The sequence below is a fragment of the Saccopteryx leptura genome, chromosome 3 (genome assembly GCF_036850995.1).
Source record: "Saccopteryx leptura isolate mSacLep1 chromosome 3, mSacLep1_pri_phased_curated, whole genome shotgun sequence".
In the NCBI taxonomy this organism is placed as follows: Eukaryota; Metazoa; Chordata; class Mammalia; order Chiroptera; family Emballonuridae; genus Saccopteryx; species Saccopteryx leptura.
In genome coordinates, this window is record NC_089505.1 from 223,005,431 (window position 1) to 223,032,708 (window position 27,278).

The 27,278-nt window shown below is 53.0% G+C and overlaps 1 protein-coding gene across 3 annotated transcripts in view; it reads left to right on the forward strand.

The window, feature by feature from the left end:
- The first annotated feature begins 202 nt into the window (after positions 1-202).
- Positions 203-27,278, forward strand: part of KCNIP3 (potassium voltage-gated channel interacting protein 3) — an 81,038-nt gene continuing 53,962 nt past the window's right edge. For 2 of the 3 annotated variants that reach the window (XM_066372313.1, XM_066372316.1), the window contains exons 1-2: positions 203-288; positions 15,457-15,622. In XM_066372313.1, coding sequence (XP_066228410.1) covers positions 274-288; positions 15,457-15,622 — 181 coding nt within the window. In that variant the 5' untranslated portion in view covers positions 203-273. Of the gene's footprint in view, positions 289-3,315; positions 3,397-15,456; positions 15,623-27,278 lie in introns of those variants that run through there. The other variant, XM_066372314.1, reaches the window with a different exon arrangement.

A 27,278-nucleotide genomic window follows, 5' to 3' on the forward strand; every position in this document is an offset into this window, starting at 1 on the left:
GGATTAGGAACCATTTATCCAGTTATACAGAGGGTGGGACAGTGCTGCCTGGTAGTGCAGGGGGGTGGAGAGGGAGTGAAGTCAGAGAGAGAGAGAGAGAGAAGGCAGAGCAGGAGGGGTGGAGCCGGTAGAAGCAGGCAGGGAGGGTGGGCAGGGGGCGGGCAAGGAGCTGCCAGTCTAAGCAAACATGAGGCAGCTGCCAGCCCTGCCCAGCAGTCCTGCTTTCCTGGACTGTGAGGAGGGGAGGCCGGCAAGTTTCCTTCAGCACCCAGGATGCAGCGGGCCAAGGTGGGCACTGGTGGGCTGAAGGCGTGTGGGGTGGCGGCAGGAGGCTTTAGGGGTTACCTTGGACCACTGGGAAACCTTGGTGTTTCTCCGTTTTTGAACTCATCCCTCGCTGTCCCCTGGAGGGTCACTTTGGGGAATGTAAGTGTTGGGGTGTCTTGGCTGGGAGGCTAGATGGGATGGGAGAAGGTTTAGGTGTTTGTGAACAGAAGTTGGACAGAGGAGGAGCTTGGGTCAGCCACAAAACTGGTCCTGCCCTGTGAAATCCCTGGGGCTGGTGCCAGGGCAGCTGACCCTGAGCCTGGGCCCTTAGAGCTGGGAGACAGCTGAGTGCTGGGAGTGGGTGTCTTCTGCTCGAGGGCTGGTTAGTGAATGCCCCTTTTAGTTATTTGAGTAATTAATGAATGCTTACTTCCTAAAAGGCCATGAAACCCTTAACAAGGACACACGCTAATAGTTCTCACTCTGGGGGCTGTTAGGAGTTTGGAGAGAGAGAGAGAGAGAGATAATATGCAAGGAAATGCCCGAGATAGAGTTCAAGAAATGGTGACAGGGTAGTGGGAAGGATGAGGACTAATTAAATGAAGAGAATGAGGGCCAGGGAAATAAACTGACCCCAGAATACAGTTAACACTCAGAAAATGTATTCTGAGGCCTCTCAAGCCCCTCATATATTTGAGACAGTTTCTCTTTGAAAGGAAAAAGCACCCAGGTTCAGTCTGGCTGTTTTGCAGCAGAACAGCACAAGTAACAACGGTGTGAACAAGGCTGGTTGCGTTTCTTCCTCTGCAGAAGTCCAGAGGGAGGCAAGAGAGGTCTGGCACAGAGGTCCTGTGGTCTGCAGGGACTCAGGCTCCATCTGTTCCCTGGCTTCCATTCTGGACGTTACCTTAAGGTCCAACAAGGCTGCTGAAGCTCCAGCCAGCACATGCAGATAGTAGGAAGAAGAAAGAAGGAAGGAAAAAAAATACAATCAGGATCTCATGAATAAGGGAGAATGGATGCCAGGCTGGCATCTCGCAGTCCCCTTTGCCCATCCCCAAAAGATGAATTCCTGTCCCTCTTTTACCCATGAGAACAAGGGAGCTATGGCTGGCTTCAAGCTACACTGCCCAGAGCCCAGGTCTTCCGTGCCTCGCTTAGACCATCTTCCAGTGGTGCCAGGAGGATGAACAGAGTTGACAACATGAAATTCTTTAAGCATGGCAGTCAGGTAGGTTGAAAGGAGCTTTCTCTCCCGGGAGGCTCCAGGTGGGCTGGGCAGAAGCAGTGGAACTCAGAGCTTTGTCTTGGGCTCACACGCTACATGTTCACAGCACACACATGCTACTGCCAGCACAGTCTGTATATGTCTGCAGGCATCAGTGTGAGCACACACTGCATGGCCATACCCTGCAACTGCCCCTAGTGCCCAGGCTGTACAACTTGCATGCACACAGAGGAGAAGTTTCTGAATAGCAAGGTGGCACGCCACCTGCTCTGTCCACATCGCAGAGACAGTCCTTCTCTTGCCTTTCCTCTGCTGGCCCTAATCACCAAGAACTCATCCTGGAAGCTTGGCCATCTCTATCCCTGCCAGATGGGTGGAGTGAGTAGTTTGAGTCCTGCAGTTGCATCTGGTCCTTCCTTGGCCACTGTGACCCCACACTGCTGTTTGCCCTTCCCCACAAATGGCTCTTGGCCCTACTGGACCTTGCCGGGCCTTGCACCTGCCAAAAGTCTTCCTGTGACTGGAGCAATTCCCACACCTGCTGGTGCTGGGCCATGCATGGACAGTGGTCCTTGAAGAAGCTGCCCCTGGGTTGCTCACCAAGGTCAGCAGGGGGACCGGCTGTGAAAATCACCTTCCCTGCTAGTGGCAGCAGGGACTGCAAGTCAGAGCACAGGCTGGGAGTTGGGTGGATTCCTCCGCCTTCAGCTGCCTGTCAGTCATGGTCAGTGCAGGGGCCAATAATGTGCCCAGCCCTTGGCCTCCTACATGCACTCTCCAGTCATTTGTGGTTCCTCCCAGCCCAGGAAGGCAGGCACAGAGGAAGGAGCAGCCTGCCCAGCACAGCACCCAGACTTGCACTCCATGAGTAGAGCGAGCAGAGCTGTGTGCTGTGCTGGAGTGGACATGCCTGTGTCCAGGGTTCCAGGGGCGCTGTCCCCACGGCCCAGCATGTGCACTGGACCTCTGCCTGCCAGGCTGCCTGCCTTCCTGCAGGGATCTTTCAGGAGGCGGGCCCTCATTTGCTCCCTTAATCTGCCCAGCTTGATGAGTCAGATGCCAACAATGGCTCAGACTGTTCTCCTGGTGGAGTCTGGGAGGTCAGGGCTGTCTGGGTATCTGCACTGTCTCCCTGGACCCATGACCCACATGTGGTCCATGAGGTAGCTCTTGGCATTGTACACACTTCACAGATGAGGAACCTGAGGCCTGCTTTAGACGGAAAGCGACACAGTGTTGTAGCTGGGATTGAAACCTGCTGTCTTACTGCAAAGCTCGCTTCCCTAAGGCTTGGTGGGGGGAGGGGCTCCTGGAGAAGAGTTCAGGGGAGAGTTGCCCACCTGGAACCAGGTGGCTGAGGAGGGATCCTCTCCCAGCTGGGGCCTATCTCCATAGGTCTGTGCCCTCTGAAATCTCTGAACCCTTTAGAGACTGCACATAAGGAGGTAGCACACACAGCTACATCCCCTGGATCAGCCATGCAGTCGGAGCTGCTGTTGCCCATTTCTGGGCTGCAGGGCCATAGCTGCAAAGGAAAGGACCCCAGGGTTTTGAATTCAGGATCCTTTTCTTATCAGAACCTTCTGCAAGCTGGAATGCTCTAGTTTCTCTTCAGATCGCATAAATCTTTCGCCTTTTACAGGATCCTTTTCTTATCAGAACCTTCTGCAAGCTGGGAGCTGCTCTGCAGACTTTGTCTGGCTTGAGGCCATCTGCTCTTCCCGCCCCACCCCCAAGGCAGCCTTGGTGAGGCCCAGAAGCAGCTGCAGAGCCATGAATGTGGCCTCTGTGAGGGACAAGGGCAGTCTTGATTTCCAAGGCAAAGAAAGAAGAGGGGAGAGAACTTGGCAGATCTTCCTTCGCTGGTCCCAGCCCAGGGGCAGGAGGAAGACTGAGAACAGGTAGGGCATACAGTGTGATCGAGTCACTGTGCTGTACCCCACCATTCCCTCCACCAGCTTCCCATCTCCAGCTGACTGCTATTCCCCTCCAACAGGTGTATCTCTATCAGCTGTGATCAGCAAACATCCTAGAACCACAGAACAGCCGTGTGACAGGGAGAGAAACCGGGAGCCCTGCAGGTGCCAGAGTAGGGTGGGTGGGGGCTAAGTTGAGCCGAGGCAGGACAACCAAGTGGGGGCCTGTCCCATCTCCCAGCTGGCCTGGCCCCCTCACTGTGTGTCTGCAGCCTTAGGCCTCTGCCCAACACCCCTCCATCAGGCTGGCCTGTGCCTGTGCCAGCTCAGCTGGGCACAGCAGCTGCTGGTTCTCAACAGCGTCCTCCTCAGCGCTGCCCACTGCCCTCACCCTTCCCCACTTCCTGCACATGGGCACCTCCAAGGCATGCAAGAGCTAGTGCCACGCCCATGCCCAGTCTGTCCTGGCCCTGTTCTAAGATTCTCTCTCAAGATGGGCAGTGACCTCAGAGAGCCAATTCGAGCCCTAACTCTTCCCTGTTGAGTCTGTAAGCTTGGGCAGTGCCCATCCCCTGTTGGGTCTCAGTTTCCATTTGTGACTCAGATATACTCATAGCCTTTGCTCAGTCCCCACATGAGATCAGGACCATGAGCTGGTCAGTGGGGCTGGGTATCCATGTCAGGATCACTACCAAAAGTGCTATGACATAGATCCCCACCCCACACACAAAACATATGTTCCCTGGCCTGTTGCAGCACCCCATTGCCACCTGGGGTCTAGAGAGGTAACATGGCTGCCGCTTGTGAGCTGTTAACCTGACTGCATCAGTAGATCTGGCCTCAGTCCCAGCCCTAACACGAGCTGGCTATGTGTCCTTGGACAAGCTATGCAGCTCCTCTGTGCCGAGGTCTTCTCATATTCCTGGGAAATATCATCAACCTCCTAGACAGTTGAGATCTTATACCAACATTTTTTTAAAATAAACATTTTTTTTATTCAATGAGAGGAGGGGAGGTAGAGGCAGACTCCGGCATGCGCCCTGATCAGGATCCACCCAGCAAGCCCACTAGGGGGCTATGCTCTGCCCATCTGGGACATTGCTCCATTGCTCAACAACTGAGCTCTTTTTAATGTCTGAGGCAGAGGCCATGGAGCTATCCTCAGAGCCTGGGGCCAATTTGCTCCAATCGAGCCATGAATGCAGGAGGGGAGGAGAAGATAGGGATAGAAAGAGAAAAAGAGAAGGGGAGAGGTGGAGAAGTAGATGAGCGCTTCTCCTGTGTGCTCTGACCAGAAATCAAACCTGAGACATCCACACACCATTCTGATGCTCTACCACTGAGCCAATCGGCCAGGGCCTATACCAACCTTAGCATGGCCCTGAGACACATGGTGAGCACTCCATAATGTGGGGAAATGTCAATGCTACTGTTTTCTGACAACTGAGTGGAGCCTGGAAAAGACTCTGACAATAGAATGTTGTTAGTGAGCAACTCGAGTGGGCCCCTGAGTTAATGAGACACCCACACTGCCTGGGCAGCAAAGTGTCCTGGCTGAGGTGGCAGTCATCAGAGGCCAATCCTCCCCTCTCCTGCTCCAGTGCTCTGAGAGGGGTAGCACTCAGGTCTGCGTGTGCACTCAAGCACATACACATGTGAGTGTCTGCAGAGACTCATGACAAACCCAGCTCCCCCTCACCAGGCAAGCTGCTGGGCCCACATCTGTCTCTGTCCAGGAATGGATGGGGAATTGAGGATATCAGAAGCCTCCCATTTCAAATGCTCAGGGCTGCACAAAACAACGCCCACTGCCACTTCCTGCCATCCATCTCAAGTGATGGAAATAGAGCGGGTGACGAGTGGGTGCTCCGTGAACCAGCTTGCTCTACAGCATCCCCATGGACGTGGGCCAGGCAGCCCCCCATCTAAGCAGGCTCTTGTGTCTGCAGCTGGCCCAGACTGTGGTCCCAAGACAGCTGTTCTGGGAGGAGAGAGGTTGAGCATGGAGACCTGGAGCCCCCTCCCTCTCAGAGACCAGACCCAGCATTTACTGTCTGGAGGGACAGGCTCTCTGGACCTGAGCTGTAGGTGGATCGAGGGGCCTTTACAAATAGAGCAGAGCAGGCCCTACTCAGTCACACAATGCAGCCCTCGGGCAGGCAGGGTGTGGTGAATGCCAGGTGATTCTCTTGTGCAGCCAATTGAGCAGAGCAGGCTGGATCTCCCTGCTGGATCATGGGGCCATGTGTTTGGCCAGGCCCTCACTCGGCATCAGAAGGATGAAGAACAGTGATAATCACTCTTGCTGGGTCTTGGTATATGTCACCTTAGTCAACCTTTCCGGCAGTCCTATGAAGGCGCATTTTCATCCCCATTTACAGATAAAGACATTGAGGCTCAGAGTGGTCAGGTACTTTGTGTAGGGCCACCCAGCCAGGGGGCAAAGTCCCAGAGTTCAAGTCCCGGTCCAAAACCTCTTCCAACTGCACTCAGCTGCCGGAAGTAACATTAACCGGCCTGAAATCCACCCCTTCCCCACTAAAGTGCATCTTCTGAACCAGCACCTGGTGGGTCCTTGTGGCCCTCCTGAGCTATCTGTGCTGCTTCCCATCTATGTGTCTGTAAACATTTGGGAGACATTAGCCATGCCTTTCACATGTGTTTACTCATGTGACATTACCTCTTGGAAAGGAGCCTGGATACCCTAACTCGGGTGGACCAGGACCCTGCATGGCCTCCAGCTATGTACCCCGTCCTAACTGGCAGCCATGTGCCCACAGGTGGCCTCTGCCAAGCCTGCTCTGGGCCACTCTCTAGGGAGTTTCCAGAGCACAGCTGACGAGAGCCATAAACTGAACTAGTTACTTAAAGATCTTGCCCCAATTCACCCTTAACGACTTGACCATATGGGCCCCACAGGACGAAGCTGTGCCTGCTGGGCAGGGGCTGTGAACTGTGGGAGAGTGACCTTTCAGGGAGCCTGTGGGGATCAGGGAGCTATGAGATGGGATGTCGGGGTCCAGGTTTGTGCTTTGTCTGAGATAATCTCTGCACTGTGGTGGAGACTCTCAGTGATGGTACTCCTGGTAGGCAAGTCTGCACCAGATTTGGGGGTTTTGCCTCCTGCATCTCCATGGAAACAAATTTCACAGTTACTGTGGAGTCACCTCAACCCCTCCATCACTACCCACACCTACAGCAAATCCTAAAACCCATCACATGAGTATCTCCACTGCCCATCCACTGCCTGGGCCTGGCTCAGCCCCACTTTCTACCTAGACCCAAGCAGTACCCCAAATTGGCTATCTGCCTCACTGTCCCCCAACTCTCCTTCACAGGCCCCCTTCCTGAAACAACTGTGCCTGACCCTAGCTTGGACTTGGGTGGGAGAAAGAAGCTGGGGGCAGGGTGTGCCCTGGAAGAAGAGCTGCCCCAAACCACCCAACTGGCAGATCCGAGAACTCTATAGACAGTGATGGCCGATAGAAACAACATGAGCCCCAGGTGCCATTTAAAATATTCAAGTAGGACCTGACCGGGGGTGGCACAATGAATAGAGTGTCAGTCTGAAACACTGAGAATCCCTGGGATCAGCATGATGATTCCAATGTCTCTGGCTTGAGCCCAAGTTTGCTGGCTTGAGCAAGGGGTCACAGGCTCGGCTGGAGTCTCCCGGTCAAGGCACATATGAGAAGCAGTCAATGAACAACTAAAGTGATACAACTACAAGTTGATGCTTCTCATCTCTCTCTCTCTCCCTCTTTTTCTCTCTCTTTAAAAAAAAATGTTCAGGTAGGTACATAGAAGAAAATTTTTTTAAAAGTGAAAATTTTAATAATATATTTTATTTAACCCAATGTAAATATTATCATTTCAATGTACAATTGATATAAAAAATTACTCAGGAGCCATTTTACATTTTAGTAATTGAAGATTTGAAATACGGGTTATGTTTACATTGATGGAACATCCCAGGTAAACTATCCATATTTCAAGTGCTCAGTAGCAACTCATGACAAATGGCCACCGTATGGGACAGAGCTTGGCCAAGTTGAGTGTGCCTCTGAGCCTCCAAGTTTCCTAGTTGTCTGTACTCTGCCTTCACCAATTTTGCCTTATCTGCGCTATTGTATTTTGTATTTTCTTCAAATTAACTCACATATTAAACTTTAACAAATGTATCTAAAAGGAAATCTCTAAATCATTATAGATGGAGTGCAGGGAGCAGTTGCTGAAATAGATGACGACTGAGTGTAAATCAATCAGGAGGCTTAGGCTAGAACTAAATGACAAACCAGAAACACAATTAGGCAATGCCCAGAGTGTTCTGAAGAAGAAAGAAAAGCTAAAAATTCTTATAGAAAAAAAATGACATTTTGAGAAGAATCAGTCTTGTATTCTTAGCTTCTGGATTAGTCCGAGAGGTCATCTTTTAGATGTCCAGTGGTCTGGGTGATGATGTCGTCTGTGTGGATATGTGACATTCTTTTCCAAGTCTTTCAGTGAGTGATCAGAGGGTTTTCTATAGGGTTTATACATATATCTCCAGGCATAACTAGAGAGTTCAATAATTCATGTTCTCAGGCTACATAAAGCAAGAGTAGAATTGTTTCCTCAGACCTCAGTCTACTTGATTTTAGTAATTCAGCAGCCTTGGCTGAATTTTACTTCTTCACTCTTGCCTCAAAGTAACCATAGCAATGCCACCAAAACAAAACATGCCCTCTCTGTTGCCTGCTGAGACCACACTGTCTTTGTAAAAAAGGGTGGGTCATCGGAAGTTAGAGGGGTGCTAAGTCGTCTCCTGTACCAGGCAAAGGTGGCTCCCAAGTGCCTGGTGGCACAGCCCTATTTCCTGGAGACAGTGACTTCTAGCCAAGCCCACCAGGACTCACTTGAAGTTGAGCCAGTTGGGCTGACTCCTCACGGACCCTGAATGAGTAAGAACACACAGCACAGGAGTGGGCGGAGCTTGGTGAGGGGTATAAGGCAGAACCTAGTTCAGGGCTTGGGCTTCAGTTGGGGGATTTGGAGGAGGGGCCCAGTGACCTCAAAAGGTTGATGTGAGCATAAAATAAGGCAGCCTCTCCAAACACCTAACACGGTGCGTGGCACATAGTAGGTACATCACTATGTGGCATCCTTTCTGTCCCTCCTCTGCTCCTCATAGGCAGGGGACTTAGAAGGAGAGAGAACTGCCCCTGGCCCGCTTGGCCAGGCAGGAGCTGCAAGTCTCAGGGCTCTGGGGGGAGTTCTAGGGCATGGCCCTGCCCATGTGCAGCTGTGGGTCTTCAGGGCCAGCCCAGGGCCATTTCTGGGTCCTGGACCAAAATGTCCCCACTGCCAGATGTGCCACTGAGAGCTCATTGTGGCCTGAGGGGCCAGATTTTTTGGCTTCATTGGTCTCTGTCACCTAACCCTGGCTATCTCCTGAAGTTCCTGGAAGATGGAGAGCTCTGCCCCCTCTTACAATGACACTAGCATCAAGCAGGAGCAGGAGGAGGTGAATTGTGGAGAGTATCATGGGACTCAAACCCAGTCATTAATGAATATTGATTGACAGCTTTGTGTGTGTTTGTGTTTTTAAATACTCTTTAGTGTGTGTGTGTAAGAAACTATTTCTGAATTGACGTTTTATTGAGATAATTATAGATCTCCATGCAGTTGTAAGAAATAACACAGAGAGATTCTGCATACTCTTTCCCCAGCTCCCCTGAGTGTAGCATTTTGCAAAACTGTAGTACAAGATCACAGTGGGATATGGCCAGTGAGGCAGTCCACAGTCTCATTCTGATGCCCTAGTTTTACATGTGCTCAGTGTCATGCCATTTTATGTATATATGGAGCCTTGTGTTCCCACCACCATAGTCATGACACATCACAGGTCCATCACAAGAATCTCGTGTGCTGCCTTATATAGCCACACCTCCCTCCCTTCTGCCTCTACCTCTATTATTAATCCATGGTCCATTCATCTGTTTCATTTATACAATTTTTTCCATTACATAAAATTGTACAGTATATGACCTATTGAGATTGGCTGCTTTCATTCAGGATAACTTCCTGGAGGTTCATCCAATTTGCTGTGTGTATCAGTAGTCCGTTCCTTTTGATTGCTGTGTAGTATTCCATGGTGTGGATATTCCTGTTTGTTTAACTCCAAAGAGGACATCTCAGTGTTTCCAGTTTGGGACTATTGCAAGTAAAGCTGCTGTGAACATTCTTGTACAGGCTTTTTTTTTGTTGAGATAAATGCTCACGGGGGCAACTTCTGGGTTGGATGGCAGATGCATATTTGTTTTTTAAGAAGCCACCAGCCCCAGACAGTTTGCTCAGTAAATAGAGCATCAGCCTGGCATTCAGATGTCAGGACACATATAAGAAGTGACCATCTGCTTCTCTTTCCCTTCCTCTCTCCCTTCTTTCCCTCTTCCCCTCCTACAGCCAGTGGACAGGTTTAAGCATTAGCCCCAGGTGCTGAGGATAGTTCAGGTGGCCCAAGCATCAGCCTTAACCACTAAAAATAGCTTGATTGATTCAAGCATCAGCCCCAGACAGGGGTTGCCAGGTAGATCCTGGTCAGGGCACGTGTAGGAGTTTCACTATCTTCCCTCATCTCCCTTAAATAAATAAATAAATAAAAATAAAGGAAGCCACCAACTGTTTACATCCTAATCAGCCATGTCCGAGTGCAGCAGTTTCTCTGCATCACCGCCAGCATTTGGTACTGTCACTACTTCTTATTTTAGCCATTCTGATAGGTGTGAGTGACATCTCATGATAGTTTTCATTTGCATTTTCCTGATGACTGATGATGTTGAGCATCTTTTTTCTTTTCTTTTTTTTTTTAAATGAGGAAAGACAGGGCCTGACCTGTGGTGGCACAGTGGATAAAACGTCGACCTGGTACACTGAGGTCACTGGTTCGAAACCCTGGCCTTGCCTGGTCAAGGCACATGCAGGAAGCAACTACTACTGTTTCCTTTTCCCCCTCCTCCTTTCTCTCTTCTCTTGCTCTGTTTCTCTCCTCTCTCTGAAAATCAGTAAATTAAAAATAAAATAAAATTAAAAAATTAAAAATGAGGGGAGACAGGGAGACATACTCCCACATGTGCCCCAACCAGGATCCACCTGGCAACCCCCAACTGGGGTCAATGGTCAGACCAACCAAGCTATTCTCAGTGTTGGGAATGACGCTTGAAGAAATCAAGCCACTGGCTATGGGAAAGAGAAGGGAGAGAGAGAAGGGGAGAGAAGCAGATGGTCACTTCTCTTGTGTTTTCTGACTGGGGATTGAACCCAGGATGTCAGCTCGCCAGGCTGATGCTCTATCCACTGAGCCAACTGGCCAGGGCCAAGCATCTTTCCATGTGCCTCTTGGCCACCTGTGTGTCCTCCTCAGGGAAATTTCACTGCATGTCTTTGCCATCCTCTAACTCAGTGGTCCCCAACCTTTTTTGGGCCACGGACCGGTTTAATGTCAGAAAATATTTTCACGGACCGGCCTTTAGGGTGGGACAGATAAATGTATCACGTGACCGAGACAAGCGTCAAGAGTAAGTCTTAGACGGATGTAACAGAGGGAATCTGGTCATTAAAAAAAATATCGTTCAGACTTAAATATAAATAAAATGGAAATAATGTAAGTTATTTATTTTTTCTCTGCGAACTGGTACCGGTCCGCGGCCCCGGGATTGGGGACCACTGCTCTAACTGATACTCTGTTCCTTTACTGGTGGGTTTGGGGATGAGGGCCTCCTGGGCGCTGGGCGCTGGATTGGGAAGAGTAAATCACAGAGCCGTCCAGGGCCAGTCCTCAGAGTGGACATGGGCAAGGGGAAGAGGGAAACAGACAATGCACCAGAAAACTAATACATAAGATAAGTTCAAAAGCCACATTTGCTGAGAGGCCCAGCAGGTGCTGAGATGCAGCCCGCATGAAGGAGAGCAACCTGGAGGTGGGGGACTCCCAGCACCTGGCCTGAAGTAGGCCTGAAAGGGAAAGGGGTCAGCCTTGACAGTCCAGGGGGTGAGGTGTGCGGGTGGAGAGGGGAAGTGTGCAGGTGGAGGGGAAAGGGTTCGGTAGAGGGAGGGGACAGGTGTGCAGGGGGAGGGAGGGAATGTGCGGGCTGAGGGAGGGAAGTATGCTGGCGGAGGGGGAGTGTGGATGTGGAGGACAGCAGGCTGTGGGGGCCTGTGAGGAACAGAGTGAGTTGGGGCGGGCAAGTGAGATGAGGCTGAACAGGGTCAGGCAGAGGTTGATTGGAGTGGGGCTTTAAGGGCAGGACCAGGGATTGGGTTTTATTTGAAATGCCCCTGTGTTTGGTCTCCTCACTGAGCCAGCTGTCCTAGACTCTGTTACCTCTCAGCACAGAGGTCCTGCAGGGTGAGGAGGTGCTGTGTCATCTCTCATGGCCCCCTCCTGAGCTTCCCAATTCAGGGGAGGGAGCTGGAGTGGCTATTAACAGTCCCTGACAGCCCAGTCAGACCCTCTCCCAGACAGACAAGTGTCAAATATTCATGAGGATGAGAAGCGTCATTCCTCCTCTGCCCTCTCTCATGGTCCCTGGGCCCAGTCCACAGGACTCAACCCCTTCTGGCATTTGTGTGGCTCTGCCCCAGCTCAGCCACAGTGGGCTTCTCACATCTTACTGTGAGGACCCCCCACCCACTTCATAGAGGGTGGTTCACAGGAGCTCCTGGCTCTCAGCCAGGTGGAGGACCTGGCCGAGGGCTCCTGCCAACCGCTCCCGGGCTCTCTGCACCAGGGAGAGCAAACTTCGGCCCCTAGCGCAGGAGCGCAGCAGAGCGTTTGCACACAGGGACTCTGTCATGATTAGGGGGCTGGGGAACCCCTCCTCAGCTCCTGAGGCCTCTCCCGGGGCCTGGCCCCCAGAGAGCCAAGCCATGCAGCTCATGGCCAAGACCACCTGAACTGTGGAACTGGGAGACAGCACAGTGTGGCCCCAAAATGAATCTCTTCACTAGGACTTACTTCCTCATTTCTAAAATGGGGAGTGGTATTACCAACCTCTGGAGTTGTCATGACAATGAGATGACACTGAGACCCAGAACAGAACAGAAAGAGAGCTCTTGGCCCTGTCCTGGGGACCTCCAGCCTTTCCAGGGAAATAGGAGCCAGGGCTCGCGGCCCCTGGATCCCCCTGCCGGCTCAGGCTTGAGCTTCAGAACAGCATCCCCATGACTGGTTGCTGCCCTGCCAGGGCACCCCTGCCAGCCAGTGCCAGCACTGTCCTGAGGTGGACAGGATCCTGCCTGAGGCTATGAGGCCACCTCAGGCTCTCCTTCTGATGTTCTCCACTAGCCTAGGTCCAGAGCCCCCCGCAAAGAAGTCATGCAATAATGAAGCACCAGCTGCCTGTCACCCCCCACCCCCACCACCGGGACCAAACTAAAGACTTGATTCATCGAGGCCATTTCTCTGCTGAATAATGTCATTAATAATGGATCAGGAGCCTCGCTGACAGCTGGCGGCAGGACCGGGCATATGTGCGCATGTATGTGCATGCATGCATGTATATATGTGTTCGTGTATAGGGCTGTGTAGGGGCATCCCTCAGTATCTCTGGCATTATTGGACCCTGTGCCACCAAGATGGCAAGATTGCTGCAGCAATTGGCACCACTTCCATTTGCCTTATTGCCAGGGTGAGCCTTGGAGGAGGGGAGGAAGGTCGGGGGTGTTACCAAGGAGGGTGTGTGTCACGTGGTAGTTTGTGGGGGTGATGACTGTGACAGCAGAACTTGGCAGCTGGTACCAGGCTGGGGAATGCCCCAAAAGTCAGGATTAGGGATTTGGAAATTGTCCTGTCTGGGTGGCCACTTGTCAAAAACTGACTAGGAGGCCCAGTCCTCCCCTCATGTGTTTGGGCCTCATGGGAGTTCTCCCACCTAATGGGATACTTCAGGATGAATGGACCAGCCTCCCCTCACCCATTTGGGCATTTGCACAAGTTCCACAATTTGGGAGATGTCTGTAGGATATTTCTTATTCCCTGTGTTTGGGAAAGCCCCCACTGAGGGCATAAGAGTCTAACAGGCCAGACACATGCTTTCCCTGTTCCCCTCGAAGCCAGGGATGGGGTTGGGACAATGAATTCCTCCACTCCTGACCTTGAACCTGAAGCTAGTCACTCCAGTGAGACAGTCCCAGCTGCAGCCTTCAGGTTCCAGGGACAGCAGGGCCATGAGACCATTCGGGTCCCAGGCCCAGGGCCCCCCAAATGGAGTGCCAGGGATGGGGCATTGTTACCCAGTGGCAGCAGAGCTGTTCAGAGGACCCTTCTGTGGGCTGACCAAAGCTGAGGTCTGGCTGTCCAGCCACCGGCTCTTTGCTCCAGTCTGTCTGCCTGGCTATCAGTCCTCCCTGGGGAGGTTGAGACTAGCCTGCCCTGCCCACTGCTCATTCTTTCTGGTTAAAATCAGCCTGGGTCCATCTCTGTTGCTCGCACCTGAGAACCTGAGGCAGGGGCTACCTCTGGGCTCTGCCTCTGCAGAAGCCACCCAACTGCACAGCTACGTTATTTGCTTTGGACAACCAAAAATATTTCAGAGCTGTGCAAACATAGCATGCTGACCCTAGAAAGACATTACCAGCCAGCCCAGTGGCCATAATCCTGGCCACCAACCCACATACACGGGAATGCTGCTGCCTCTCACTACTGGCACTTAGGCCACATCACATTGTGAATAAAAAGAGCCTGGGGTCTGCCTGTGGCAGTGACCCAGTCAGTCAGGCCACACCTGTGACATAGCTGTTCCCAGCAGGAGAGCAGGGCACAGGTCATAAATGAGACTGGGCAGATGCCCCAAGGGGTCACCATGGCTGCTGGCCACATACAACCCTCCCTGAGCCTTGCCCTCAAGGTCCACCCTATAGCCACTGAGGAAACTGAGGAAGTGAGTGCTTTGGGAGCCCGCATGGGAGATGGGGCTCAAAATATTGTAGAAAAACAAATCTCGCTGTGCTGAGGCCTCTGCCCAGGTTGTCCCCTCACATCCACACCCCTGGAGCTCAAGCTCATCATCTCTGAATAACCCCCATGGCCTCTCCTCCCAGATTACTCCAGTGTGTTGCTTGAGCTGTTCATTCAGATCATGGCACAACTCAGGGCAGTGGGTCCCATCAGTGTGCCCCTCAGGCCAGGCCAGGGGTCTCTCATACAGCCCATCTTCCTCAGGTGGGAAAAGATGGAGGGTGTGGGAGGGAAGTGAGGAAGCCAGCTTTGCTTGTGACCCTGTGCAGATCACTGCCCTCTCTAGGCTTCAGTCAAAGGAAGGCTTGTGCTCTCTAAGGGACTGTCCAGTTCTGACAACCAGGCCTGTGCCGGGGTGCAAGCTTGATGAGCAAGTCTGAACCTCACCTCCCTCCTTCCTGGGTCCCCACTGTGTGCCAGGCCAGGATGCAGAATGCGGAGCCACAGGCATTGCCCTCAACCAGGAATTCCACTGTGCAGTCCCTGCTGCTGTGGGACTATGGACACGAGGCAGACCTGGTCCCTTCAGCCAAGAAGCCAGGGAAGCTTCGTGGGAGGGTTGACCTGGGGCTGGGTCTTAAAGCATAAGTAGGGCTCACTGGGCCATGAAAGGAAGGCTTTCCTCAGCTGGTGCAGAGCACAGAAGTGTGCAAAGAGTGGTGTGTTCACAGGCCCGGCCGGTGCAATTTGAGGGGAGTATGTGGGAAGCATGCGTGGTCTCTATCATTCTGCCCCACTTTGCCTGGGGCCACTGGGCTGTGTTTCTGCTGGACACTGTGCCCACAGGTTGCCCCTGTCACGCAGACCAAGGGTTCTTGGGGAGAGAGTTAGACTGGTGAGACTCTGGGCAGAAGATGGCCTGTGCAAGGGGGAACAGGACCCTGGACTCTCTGGCTGGGACTGGGGCTCCTGGCATGCACCCCCGGAAGACAAGACCCTGGGTGGAGTTTAAGAACAGCCTCACCTGGATGTGGGGCAACCCTGGGAGAGATCTGCAGGTCTCCTTTATGAGCAAGGGCTCAGGGACGCTCTGCCTGTTCCTGCTGCAGGAGGCGATGAAGGTGTCGGATGGCAGCCTCCTGGGGGACCCCGGGAGCACCCCACTAAGCAAGAAGCAGGGTGTCAAGTGGCAGAAGCCGAGACTCAGCCGCCAGGCCCTGATGCGGTGTTGCCTAGTCAAGTGGATCCTGTCCAGCTCTGCCCCGCAGGGCTCAGGTAGGGACTGGTGAGGGCTGGGGGGAGCTGTCCTGTCTGGGAGCTCAGAGACCACCCTGGTGCTCCAACCCAGGCCACGCCACCTGTGTCTTTACAGGGAGATGTGCTTTCATTCATTCACATCCCTACTCACTCAGCCCTCCCTGCAGGGCACTGAGCTCAAGGCAGGGCCAGGAGGGTGGAGACAGAGAACTGGGACCAGGCTGGAGGTTCTGCTTGAGTGGCTGGGAGGGCGGAGCCCAGCATCAGGGGCGGACAGGTTGGGCTCACCATACACACTTCACCTGCTGGGTAACATGGCGCGGCAACTGATCCTTTATAAGTCCCCTGTAAAAGGTGTTGGTGCCCACCTGCAGGCCACAAGTGAAGACAGGTGACAATGTGTGCAGGGAGCAGTGGAGGGGGAGACCCTGCCTAGTGCACACAAGGCTGGTTGTGCTTCTTCACTCGGCCTGCATTCAGTGGTTGTGAGGTATGGATAGAAGTGGCTGCCCTGTGCTGGCTGTTGGTGATATTTGGTGTTCGCTGCACGTGGCATAGCGAGGGTTCAGAGGCAACCTTGTACTGCCTGTACTCTTACACATGTGCACACACCACACACTCACACCTGTGCACACCCACCATGCACAACTGTGCACTCACTACAGTGTGCACACCCGCCCACCATGAGCAAGCATGTGGATATACACATGCGTGTACATGTATCATATACAGGCGTCCATGCCACATATACAAACAGGCGTGCATGAGACTATGACTCTCTGACTTTAAGGAAAAGGTGCAGACGTGGCTCTGACAGCTGTCTTGTTTGTGATTTCTAGGGCCTCAGTCCCCTTGGCTGAAGAATGGGCACAACCGTGGCTCCCAGTCCCCAGGCATGATGGGGTAGGAGTAAGGAGGAGACAGACACAGGGGCTGGTAGCCAGCTCAGCCCGTGCGTGCAGGGCTTCCAGCCGGGCTCCTGTCCTTCACTTGGGAACCCACACCAGGGAGCTCCCAGCACAACCCCAGCTCTGCTTCTGCTTTCCCCACAATCCCTGCCTGCCTGTGCTGCTCTGTCACCCTTGCTTGACATTTGCTCTTGGCCTTCCCATAGTGGCCTCTCACGGGAGCTTTAATACATGCGAACACATGTAGGGGCCACATGCACTCCCCAGCTTCTCAGAGAGTGCGAACAAATCTTACAGAAACATGAAGTCGCCCTGGCCGGTTGGCTCAGTGGTAGAGCGTTGGCCTGGCGTGCGGGGGACTCGGGTTCGATTCCATGCCAGGGCACATAGGAGAAGCGCCCATTTGCTTCTCCACCCCCCCCTTCCTCTCTGTCTCTCTCTTCCCCTCCCGCAGCCAAGGCTCCATTGGAGCAAAGATGGCCCAGGCGCTGGGGATGGCTCCTTGGCCTCTGCCCCAGGCGCTAGAGTGGCTCTGGTCGCGGCAGAGCAACGTCCCGGAGGGGCAGAGCATCGCCCCCTGGTGGGCAGAGCGTCGCCCCTGCTGGGCGTGCCAGGTGGATCCCGGTCGGGCGCATGCGGGAGTCTGTCTGACTGTCTCTCCCCGTTTCCAGCTTCAGAAAGATACAAAAAAAAAAAAAAAAAAAAGAAACATGAAGTCCTTACACATTTATGCAAACAGCTTAACTGGGAAGCTCCCACATGATGCTGATCATTCTGCAGTGGAAGAAAAACAGGGCAGTCCCCAGAGAGAGCAGGGGGAGCCGTGGCACCCTGAGTGACAATCCTGGCTCTCTGACCGACACATCTCCCCCCTCACTAAAGGCTCAATTTACCCTCCAGCTGCCCAGGTTCTCCTTGGTGGTGGTGCAAGGCCCTCCCTTCCCGGTCAGCCAGAGATCTGGCAGCCCCTCAGCTTGGCCGCAGTGGGCCTCTCTGTCTCTCCATCCAGCACCCCACCGCACCCCAGGCCTTTCTGCTGAGGGTTGAGGTTTCCAGCATTCAGGCAGGGGCTGGGTGTGGTGTGCCACCCCTTCACTGGGTCTTGTAGCACACCTGAGTGTGGGTGAACACAGCAAGGTGGCTGTGAGAGGGCTGAGGGGACCACACCCACATGCGCCATTTTCAGCTCAAGGTGGTCTCCTAGAGGGGCAGAGCCTTTCATATTCAGCTCCTACTGAGCAACTTGGGTGTGTCTGCTGAACAATTTGTCAGGGCCACGCAGCTGAGCAGACCAGAGGAGGGTGGCAGGCCTAAGACACAATCAGTGGCTCTGGGCCTGGGTGGGTGTGTTTACCAGGCAGCATGCCTGGCACACAGTGCATGTGTGAAACACAGGAAAATGAGGTCTTATTTAGCTGTGTGAAGAAGGCAATGTAGATCTCTGTTTTACTAAAAATGTCATTGGAGCTCAGGGAGGTCATATCACTCAGCCGGTTGCATAGAGTTAGGGGCAGAGCGGGTTCCAACGTAGGGCTCCTGCCCTGTGCTCCAGGCAAGGTGCCCACCCCGACCTGTGTCTCCCATGTCTTTTCCCTCAGGACCCGAGGAAAGAGGGAGCTTCTGGGGTCTGTGCAGGCAGCAGTCATGCTCACGAACTGAGCAGCCGAGACCCCGCTTGCCTCCTCCATCTGGCATGTGCTGTGTGTGCCCCGCAAGGATAGCACTTCTGGTCACATGGAGGGCTGTGTGTACACAAGAGATGCTAAACTGGGAGCAGATGGGGCGCCCCTGCTCCTCCGGGAGCTTCCTTGGGCTCTGGACACAGGGAACAATAGGTGCTATTCAGCGTGACTCCGTCACAGTCAGCCTGGCAGCTGGGGCAGCGGGCACCCGCGGAAAGTGGCGAAAAGTGACTGTGCCCTTGTCAGGGATTTTCCATTCACAGAAGCAAGCCAGAGAGGAGAGTTCTGGGACAGCTGGAGCAGAAGCTCAGGCCCAGGCTCAGGAAACTGCACTGTGTCTCTGAGGTTGGGCCACCGTGGCCAAGAGTGGTTGGGGCTCAGGGGCCAGAGCCGTGCAGGCCAGGGTGGACCATCTGCCAGGGTGCCCTGGCGTCTCTCTTGGTCTGTGAAGGTCCCAACATGTAGTTGGGAGCTGGTCAGCAGTGGTGGCCTCTGGAATGACTGTGCCCAGGAAACGGGGAACACAGGGCAGGCAGAGTATCCCTACCAGGGAGCAGTGTCCATCCTTGACCAAGAAGTGTGACCCTTCCTAACCCTGGGCAGCCATCTCAGTGACCCAGAGGCGGCTCCCCTCTGGGGAAGCATTCTTTTTTGGGATCTAAAGCCTCTATTCTGGAGTCAACGGTACTGAAAATGAAAGCAAAAGTACTGTGAGTGGGTGGCTGGGAGATGGTGTGAGGGCCACCGCCACCACTGCCCTTGTCCCTGGACGCTGTTCTGGCTGGAGAAGGAGCAACACCAGCATCGATAGGACAGCACCTGAATCTTGTACTGTTGCAAGAACCAGCCGGCCAGAGGCTTTCCCTCTGCTCTGTAGGGCTCTGGGCACAGGACAGGGTGAGGCTGGGGGGTCTAGTTAAGCACGGGCTCTTGGCCAAACTTCCTTGTAGTAAAATGAGTCCCTTGGTGAGTAACAGTGATATGTGGGGCACAGTGGTGTGTGGTGGTGTTGGCAGAGGCAGGGCAGGTAGGAAAGAAGGTCCACGTGCAGAATGAGTATCTAGTCCAGAGAGCCGCTGCCAGGAGGGGAGAGATACAGTGTAGCTGTCCTGCCACCTGCTGGCCAGCTGGGGTAGGGGGACAGTGAGTTCTTTCATGGAACCTAAGGAGTCTTAGTACTCTGCAGCCAGGAATACAGGCTGAGTGAGGTGCAGAACAGGCCGTCCTGGCCACCTGACACCGGGCCTCCTCAGGCCTTGGGGCCCTATGCAGAGCATTGCAAAGGACTCTGATGTCCTCACCACCTGGTGGCCACTTGTCCCATTTTCTCCACTCCCCTGACCCTTAAAACAAGTGGTTGGCAACTGCCCAGGACAATGTAATCCATCCCAGGCCATCTCTCCTGCCAGGCCACGTGGGCCAGCAGACATGCTCAACAATCTGCCCACCAGCATGATGCCACTTCCATGTGTCTCCCTGAGTGGGCTGCCCTGTCAACTTAGAGTTGGTGACAACATTTCTTGCAGCTTTGTCTGTAAATGACATGCGAACAGACACTTCTCCTCAAATAGTCTTAGGGATTCGCCAGGGGGTCTCAGGTGTGGGTTGAGGGGAAGGTGGCAGAGTGGCTGTTACTATGAGGAGCTGAGCCCCTACATATATGCCAGAGCCTTCTCAATGCCCTGACCACAAGCCCAAGCAGAACACCCATGCATGACAACAGAGTGCCTTTAGCACTGAGAGAGAGGTTGGTACGCATTCCTGGTGGGCAGCCGCCCATCAGGATCTCAGGGTCACTCGGTGTCTCACAGTCAGGCATCCCTTCTCCATGTAAGCCTAGTAAGAAGCCACTAGCTGTCTGTCAAAAAGAGGAGATCTTTGTCAACCAAAGCCTGGCTCTGCTCTAAACTCGAGGGGACCATGGAATATTATTTTGGGGCCTGCCCAAGGCCCTACAAGGCATCCTCACTAGCCCGAGGTGCATGGTGTGCCACTGAAACCTGCTTGGCCACCAGGCCCCGGGCCAGAGCAGCTAGCGTATAGCCTTGCCTGCTGCGAGCCTTGGTCTGCACTCAGGACACAGCCTGGAGCAGCCCACCTGACAGTGCTGCATAACAAGGCCCATCAAACACTGCGCTTACTTGCATATAAAAGAAATCCAAATAACAGTGACTTGATTTAGACAGAGGCATGTATTTCCTATTTGAGAAATCTGGGCTAGGCAGTGGCTGGCAATAGTCTAGCAGCTTCAGGATGTCAGAGTCCAGGTCTTGGGGGAGGGAATTACCCTTTCCCTCATAGTTGCAAGGTCATTGCTTTGGCTTCAGCCATCATGGCTTTGTTCCAGGTAAGAGGAAGGAAAAATCAAGTGAAAGGAGGAAGTGGTGGTGCCTATATCAGGAAAGCAACCCCTGCAGACATCTCTGAAGGATTCATGCTACATTCTATTGCCTAGACTGAGACACCCTGACAGGAAGGTGGAAGAATGGTGGAGGAATGGCCGTTTTTTAAGCTGGGCACATTTCCACCTCAAACAAAATCCAAGTTGTGTAGTTGAAAAAGCAGAGGAAGACGAGTACTGACATGGCATTCGCTGCCAACATGCCTCTTAGGTTTCTGATGACTAAAAGCCCCAGAGCCCCGGACCTTAGCGAGCTGCTGCACATACCAGGCGCTCAAGAACTGTGGGCATCGGCCTGGCTCGCCGTTCCCGCTCCAGCCACATACTTGATTTTCCTTACCCTCCTCACCAGAGGGATCCTTTCCTGGTTCCCTATTTTTGATTCTGCAGAGGCAGTAGAAGGGCTGGCAGATGGGATCTGTGAGCAACGGCCAGGGCCCCACCCATCCCCCAGCCCTGTCCAGGGTCCCTGGCCCCCAGCCCCCTAAGCAGGGGTTGCGCTGGAGCAGGGCTGCTCCCTTTCTGGCTACAGAGGAGCCCTGGGACCCAGATGAGGCCCCTCTACAGCGAGGTCACACCCTCAGCCCAGAATCACACCACTGGCACCTCCTCATTGCTGTTGGGAGCCCCTCCCAGCCCAGGAAGCTGCAGGAGCCTTTCCAGGGAGAGTGAGCTTTGGGGTCGTGAGAAGCCAAGCACAAGGTGAAGGGGCCTGGCTGGCCCAGGGTGGGGGCAGGGCTGCTGGAAGAGACCAACCCCTGGCAGAGGGGCTGAGCAGTCCAAGAGAGCAGGAGTTGTGAACAGGCCAGAGCTGCAGAGGGAGACGCTGAGACTGAGAGAGACCAGAAGAGGGAGAGAGAGAGGGAAAGAGAGAGTTCCAGAAGAAAAGCTCTGGTGTTCAGTTGGGGAGAGGCAGGCAGAGAAGGGACAGCAGGCGGGGGTGGCAGAGCGAGAGCCAGGGCAGGGGACGGGGCCTGAGACCAGGCTCAGTCCAGGGATGGCTCGGGGCCGGGTCTGGGGGGCCACACCAAGGCTTCAGGAGCACCCACATGGCTGCAAGAAGCTCCTGGGGACATCATTCTGTCCTCTCGCCTCATCTCTGGGAACCTGGCTCAAGGTGAGGACAACAGCAGGGCAGGGGTGAGGATACAGGGCGGGGCAGGTTGGGGCTGCAAATGGCACCCACCTTGAAGAGGGTGGAATAACTGGGGGCAGCGGCCCTGACTGCCCTCTGGTAGTCCTGCCCTGGGACCTGCGGCCAGTGAGTGCAAGCCAGGGTTCCCCCACTCATGGGCCTGGAGAAGGAAAGGAGGTGGGGGGGTCCTTCACTGGGGCCACAGACTCAGGACCAGTCCAGGCAGGGAGCCAGCGGCACCTTGTGTATGCTCACCCCACTGCTGACCCCCTCCTCTCTCCTCCTTCCCCCCTCTTCTGTCCATCAGACAGATACGACAAATGAGCAAGTATGTTGAAAGACCCAGTAGACCAGCGGTTCTCAACCTGTGGGTCGCGACCCCTGTGTTTTGGTCGTTCGACCCCCGCCGGGGTTGCGACCCACAGGTTGAGAACCGCTGCAGTAGACAGTGCTCAGTCGGTGTTGGCCATCTTTCAAAATCTATGAAAACCAGCCATCCTGGGTGTCTGGCAGGTATGCCAGGAGGCTCCCTTGGAGACTTCAGGCTCGGGCCTGAGAGAAACCAGTGTGGGAGTGACTCCGTGGCAGACCAGGCCCCCTTCCACTGGGTCTCCTTGTCCCTCGCCTGTGCAGGTGCCCAAGGGCTGAGCAGACTAGACTGAGGTAAGGCCAGGGGCCCCCACGAGGCACGCACAGGCAGAGGGCCTCTGGCGTGTGGGGAGCCCTGCTTCCTTGGCAGGATGCCTGGAGGGGGTGAGTCAGAAGATCTGCGTTTTGCAAGGAGAGACCTGTAGCTTCCTGACTTGTTCTGTTATTGGAGAGATTCAAAGGGAAGGACACTAAAGAAATCATGTGATTCCCTAACGAGATAGCAAAACAGACCCCTAGAACAGAAAGCTGAGTTAGTGTAGGCATGTGACATGCTGGCTTTTTTTAACCAAAGCAAAAAAACTGCTTATGTGGCCTGAAGATGTTCACAGTTGCCAAGGGACCATGTGCCTACGCTGAGTAGGGCTGGGCTGGGAAATCCTGGCCTTCGTCCCCTTACCAGTGCTGGGGCCTAGTTCCCTATCTTGTTCCCTGCCTCGTGCTGAGAGCCTAGTCCAGGGCCTGGTGCATTAAATACTTGTCAGTATTTAAGTACTAATGAATAACAACTTAAACATAAAATTGAGCATAAAATCAATTATCTCAAAATCTATGGAATAATAACGGTTTAAAATACGCAAAAGCAATAACAAATCTCTAGGAATAATAAGACAGGGCTGAAGGAGATAGGAGGGAGGTGTGAATCTGAAGCCGGGTGCTTCTATGGGCTGCAGGGAACAAGAGCCAAGGGCCGCCTGCGGGGTGGGCAGTGACAGCCATCAGTCTCAGTGACTGGGAGTCTTTACTTCTGGTAGCTTCATGCTCATTTCTTGAACAGTTTTGCCACCTGATACGCTTGTGGGCTATGAGGTGCTTTCCCCTGCCCCCTATGTATGCCACTCTGTCTCAGTTGGCCTTGAAAGGGAGGGGCGATACTGCAGGTCACCCTGCCCCCCCCCCAACACACAGGCACGGGCTTTCTGGCCCAGCTCTGGGCTCCTTCCAACTCTGAGGAAGCTGGCTCTGGACCCACAGTGTGGTGGATTTAGGGGAAGCTCCCTGGGAGTGGGGGACCAATGGGCTAGAGCAGGTGTGAACCATGAGACTCTACTGAGAATGATGTGGACAGCTGCTAAAAACACAAGTGTTTGGCACTGAGGTAGGAGCTCGCCAGAGAAAGCTTGGTTCTTTGTCACCTGTGACCCTTTCCGTCCACTCTGTGGCACTGCTGCTCCTGCATTGGTGGGTGGAGTTTATGCAGGTCCTATGGTCATCTCTCAGGTCAGCGAGAACTCAAGGACTCCTTTCCTATCCAATATCAGCTCTCCAGACCCTCCTTCTTTGGAGATCTGCCTCCCTGTGACTGTCCCAGGCTTAGGGGTGGAAAAGGAAGGCAGAGTGTGGGCAGGGTCCTGGAGGTCTCCACTCTTGCTTCACTCAGTTCCCCCCTTGGTTCCAGGACCAGGCTTCTGCCACCTGCCATCGGTGCACGTGGTGCCCTTTGGCCTTGCCCCCACAATGTGAAGACTGCCCCTCTCCAGGCCGTCTTTCTTAGAGGAGGGTAAAACTTTGAGGATGGATTCCCAGCTTTCTTCTGGGGAATCTGGGGAAGCTCTAAGAAACACACTGTCTGCCTCTATGACCATTGCTGGGGGATGTCCAGGTCCCTCCCCCCAACCCTGGTGAACTCTGGCCAGTGTAGCTAATGGCCAATACCCTGAGCCTCCGCCAGGTGTGGGTTAGACCCACCTGGCCTTGCACGTGCCCAGATCCCCAAAGTCTTCCCCAAAGCCCCTCACTGGATAAGTGAGGAGAGGAGGTAAAACTCCCCGGCACACAAACCAGCCCTTCCAAAGACACACCCTTCTTCCACCTCACCAGCCTTGCTCTTCTCTGCCCCTGGTGGGATGAAGCAGGATGGGCTGCAAAGTCCGTTTCTCAGTCCTTTACTGTACGACCTGCATAGCTGGTTTTGATCATTGGGATCTCTGTTAAACTCAACAGGAAAAGTTACATTTAACACCAGAAGTCCACATCAAGACAGGGGAGAGCCTGTCTCCCCAGCCCATCTCCTGGACTGTGTACCCCACTCTGCCCAGGCCCAGTGCCCAGGCTTAGGCCTCCCAGGGATGAGGCAGGCATAGGACAGAGGCAGGGAGGGGCTAAGACCCAGGAAAGGGGGATCGAGCTTCAGATTGAGCTGGCAGAGACCCAAGGTTACAGATGAAGTTGGGCATAGCTAGCTTGAATATGTCATTCTTGATGTGTTAAAAATATCATTTTCCAGCAAATAGACAGTGAATGTGTGTCAAGGTTCTATTGAAGTCCTTGATGAGGGAAACAACAGAACGGCCAAGCTGATTCAGAAAGACACACGGGGAGTTATAGAGAGGGTGGAATTAAAGGGAACACTGAGATAGGAGTGTTCAGTTAGAAGAAATGAAACTTTGAAAGATCCAGGGCAGAGAAACCACCACCCATGGGGTTACTGTCTCTGCCAGAAAGAACAGGAAATTACTGCATCTTAGTAATTTTGCAGGCTTGTAAAATGTTTGGTCTTCGTCAGTGGTACAGCTTAGTTCTGCTCCCCTGGAGAGTCAGGTGTCCTGGGCAGGTAATAGTCAATGCCCCAGGGGAATCTAAAAGATCACATAATACTCTTTGGGCTTTCCTTCCAAAATTTAAAAAATAATTTTAAAGAATCTCATCTTGGGTGGGGGAGGGGAGGGGCACAAAGAAAACCAGATAGAAGGTGACAGAAGACAATTTGACTTTGGGTGAGGGGTATGCAACATAATCAAAAGTCAAAATAATCTGGAGATGTTTTCTTGGAATATATGTACCCTGATTTATCAATGTCACTGCACTAAAATTAATAAAAATAAGATAAAAAAAATAATCTCATCTTGGCCCTGGTCAATTGAGTCAGTGTAGAATGTCAGCCTGGTGTGTGGATGTCCCTGGTTCAATTCCCAATCAGGGCACACAGGAGAAGCGCCCATCCCTCTCTCATTTCTCTCTCTCTCTTCTCCTCGATTAGAGCGAGTTGGCCCCGGGTGCTGAGGATGGCTCAATGGCCTCCTCCTCCTCAGGCACAAAGAAGAGCTTGGTTGCTGAGCAACAGGGGATGCCCCAGATGAGCAAAGCATGCCTCCCCTCCTCTCACTGAATAAAGAAAAAAAGAATCTCATCTTTGCCACTCATACTTGTTAAAAGTAAACTGAGGGACATTAAAACTGTCAAGAGTTTATTTGAGCAAACACTTTGAATTGAGCATTGCCAGACCAAAGGTTATTAGGAGTGTTCTAGCCACAGGAGCCAGGGGAAAGGTTTTTATACAGAAGATGTGGAAACAAAGCAAGGAAATTATTTGATTGGCTGTACCTTGAGCAGTTGCGTTATTTGGGAGTGCCTTGTTGGTTGTTTGTGATTGGCTGTTCATAAGTTTCATTTTCTCAGATTTGATTGCATTAACTCTAGCTTAGGTTTTGGTTTGCTTACGTAGGCTACCATGGCATTAGAGCCACCTTGGTGGTTAATACTTAACATATTAACCACCTTGTTTAAATACTTAAACATAGTTCTTCATGAAGCAAATTTCTTCTAACCTCTCCGAGCCTCAGTTTTCTCATCTGTAAAATGGTCATAAGAATAATGAGGTCATTAAGAAGGTTTTTGCCTGCCTGACCAAGTGGTGGCACAGTGGATAGAGTGTTGACCTGGACACAGAGAACCCAGGTTCAAAACCCCAACGTTGCTGGCTTGAGTGTGGGGTGGCTGGCTTGAGTGTGGGATCATAGATATGACCCCATGGTTACCATGGTCACTAGCTTGAAGCCCGAGGTTGCTGGCTTGAGCAAGGAGTCACTTTTTCTGCTCGAGTGCACCAGTCAAGGCACATATGAGAAAGCAGTCAATGAACAACTAAAGTGCTACAATGAAGACTTAATGCTTCTTATCTCTCTCCCTGCCTGTCTGTGTCACCCTATCTGTACCTCTCTCTGTCTCTCTCAGTCGCAAAAAAAAAAAAAAAAAAAAGAAGAAGAAGAAGAAGAAGAAGATGGTTATTGCCAGACACACGTGAAAATCTCTGCCTTTTACCTTCTCTACCTTTCCACCATGGAAGGCTCCTATATCCGTTTACTTTACATTGTTGTGTGACTTTGGGCAAGTTATTTGGTCTCTCTGAGACTGAGTTCCCTCACCCATGAAATGGACATAATGGAGGGTGATTTTAAGAATTCACCAGACCCTAAAGGACTAGGGCAGTATTTCCCCTAGAAGTTTCAGTAGCAGGGCTGGCAATCATGGGGACTTACTGTGTGACTCTGAGCTAGGGCTTCCTCCTTCCTTTCCTTATCTATGAAATTTGAGCTGGAGAAAGCAATTTTCAAGTTCAAGTATCAACTCTGAAGTCTGTGATTTCTCCTCTCCCCACCCTTAACCAGTCACGGGGGCCTGGGAGCTCCGGGTACATTTGTGGGTTTTGGCCCCCGTAAGAGGCCTGACTTTTGAGCCTCTGCCCACTCTTACTTCTCCCTGGCTTTTCCTTAGATGCTCTTTTCAAACCCTGAAAGACTCTGTCCTCCCACTGTTCAGAGCATCTTCCAAACCCCTCCCAGGACCTTGCTAACGAGGTAAAGTTCATTAATAACCAACCATGAGCAGCTTGACCTCCTGCCTTAGTTTTAGCCAGCAAGCTGGCATTCTTCAGAACAATACAAAGGGCTGCTGAGGCCCCCACGCCTCTAGTGGCCTTCGCCCACACAGCCTCCCCTATTGCCTACCTCCAAATTGTCAGATAAGAATGGGTAGGAGAGGTGTGTACAAGGATGCAGGGGGAAGGTCAGCACGAAGGCTACTGTACTGACTAGAAAGGTGGGCAGGGGGAGCCCACAGAAAGGTATTTGAGAGCCACTTGCCAGACACAGGGGCCCCTTCTTTAGCTTCGATTGCCACC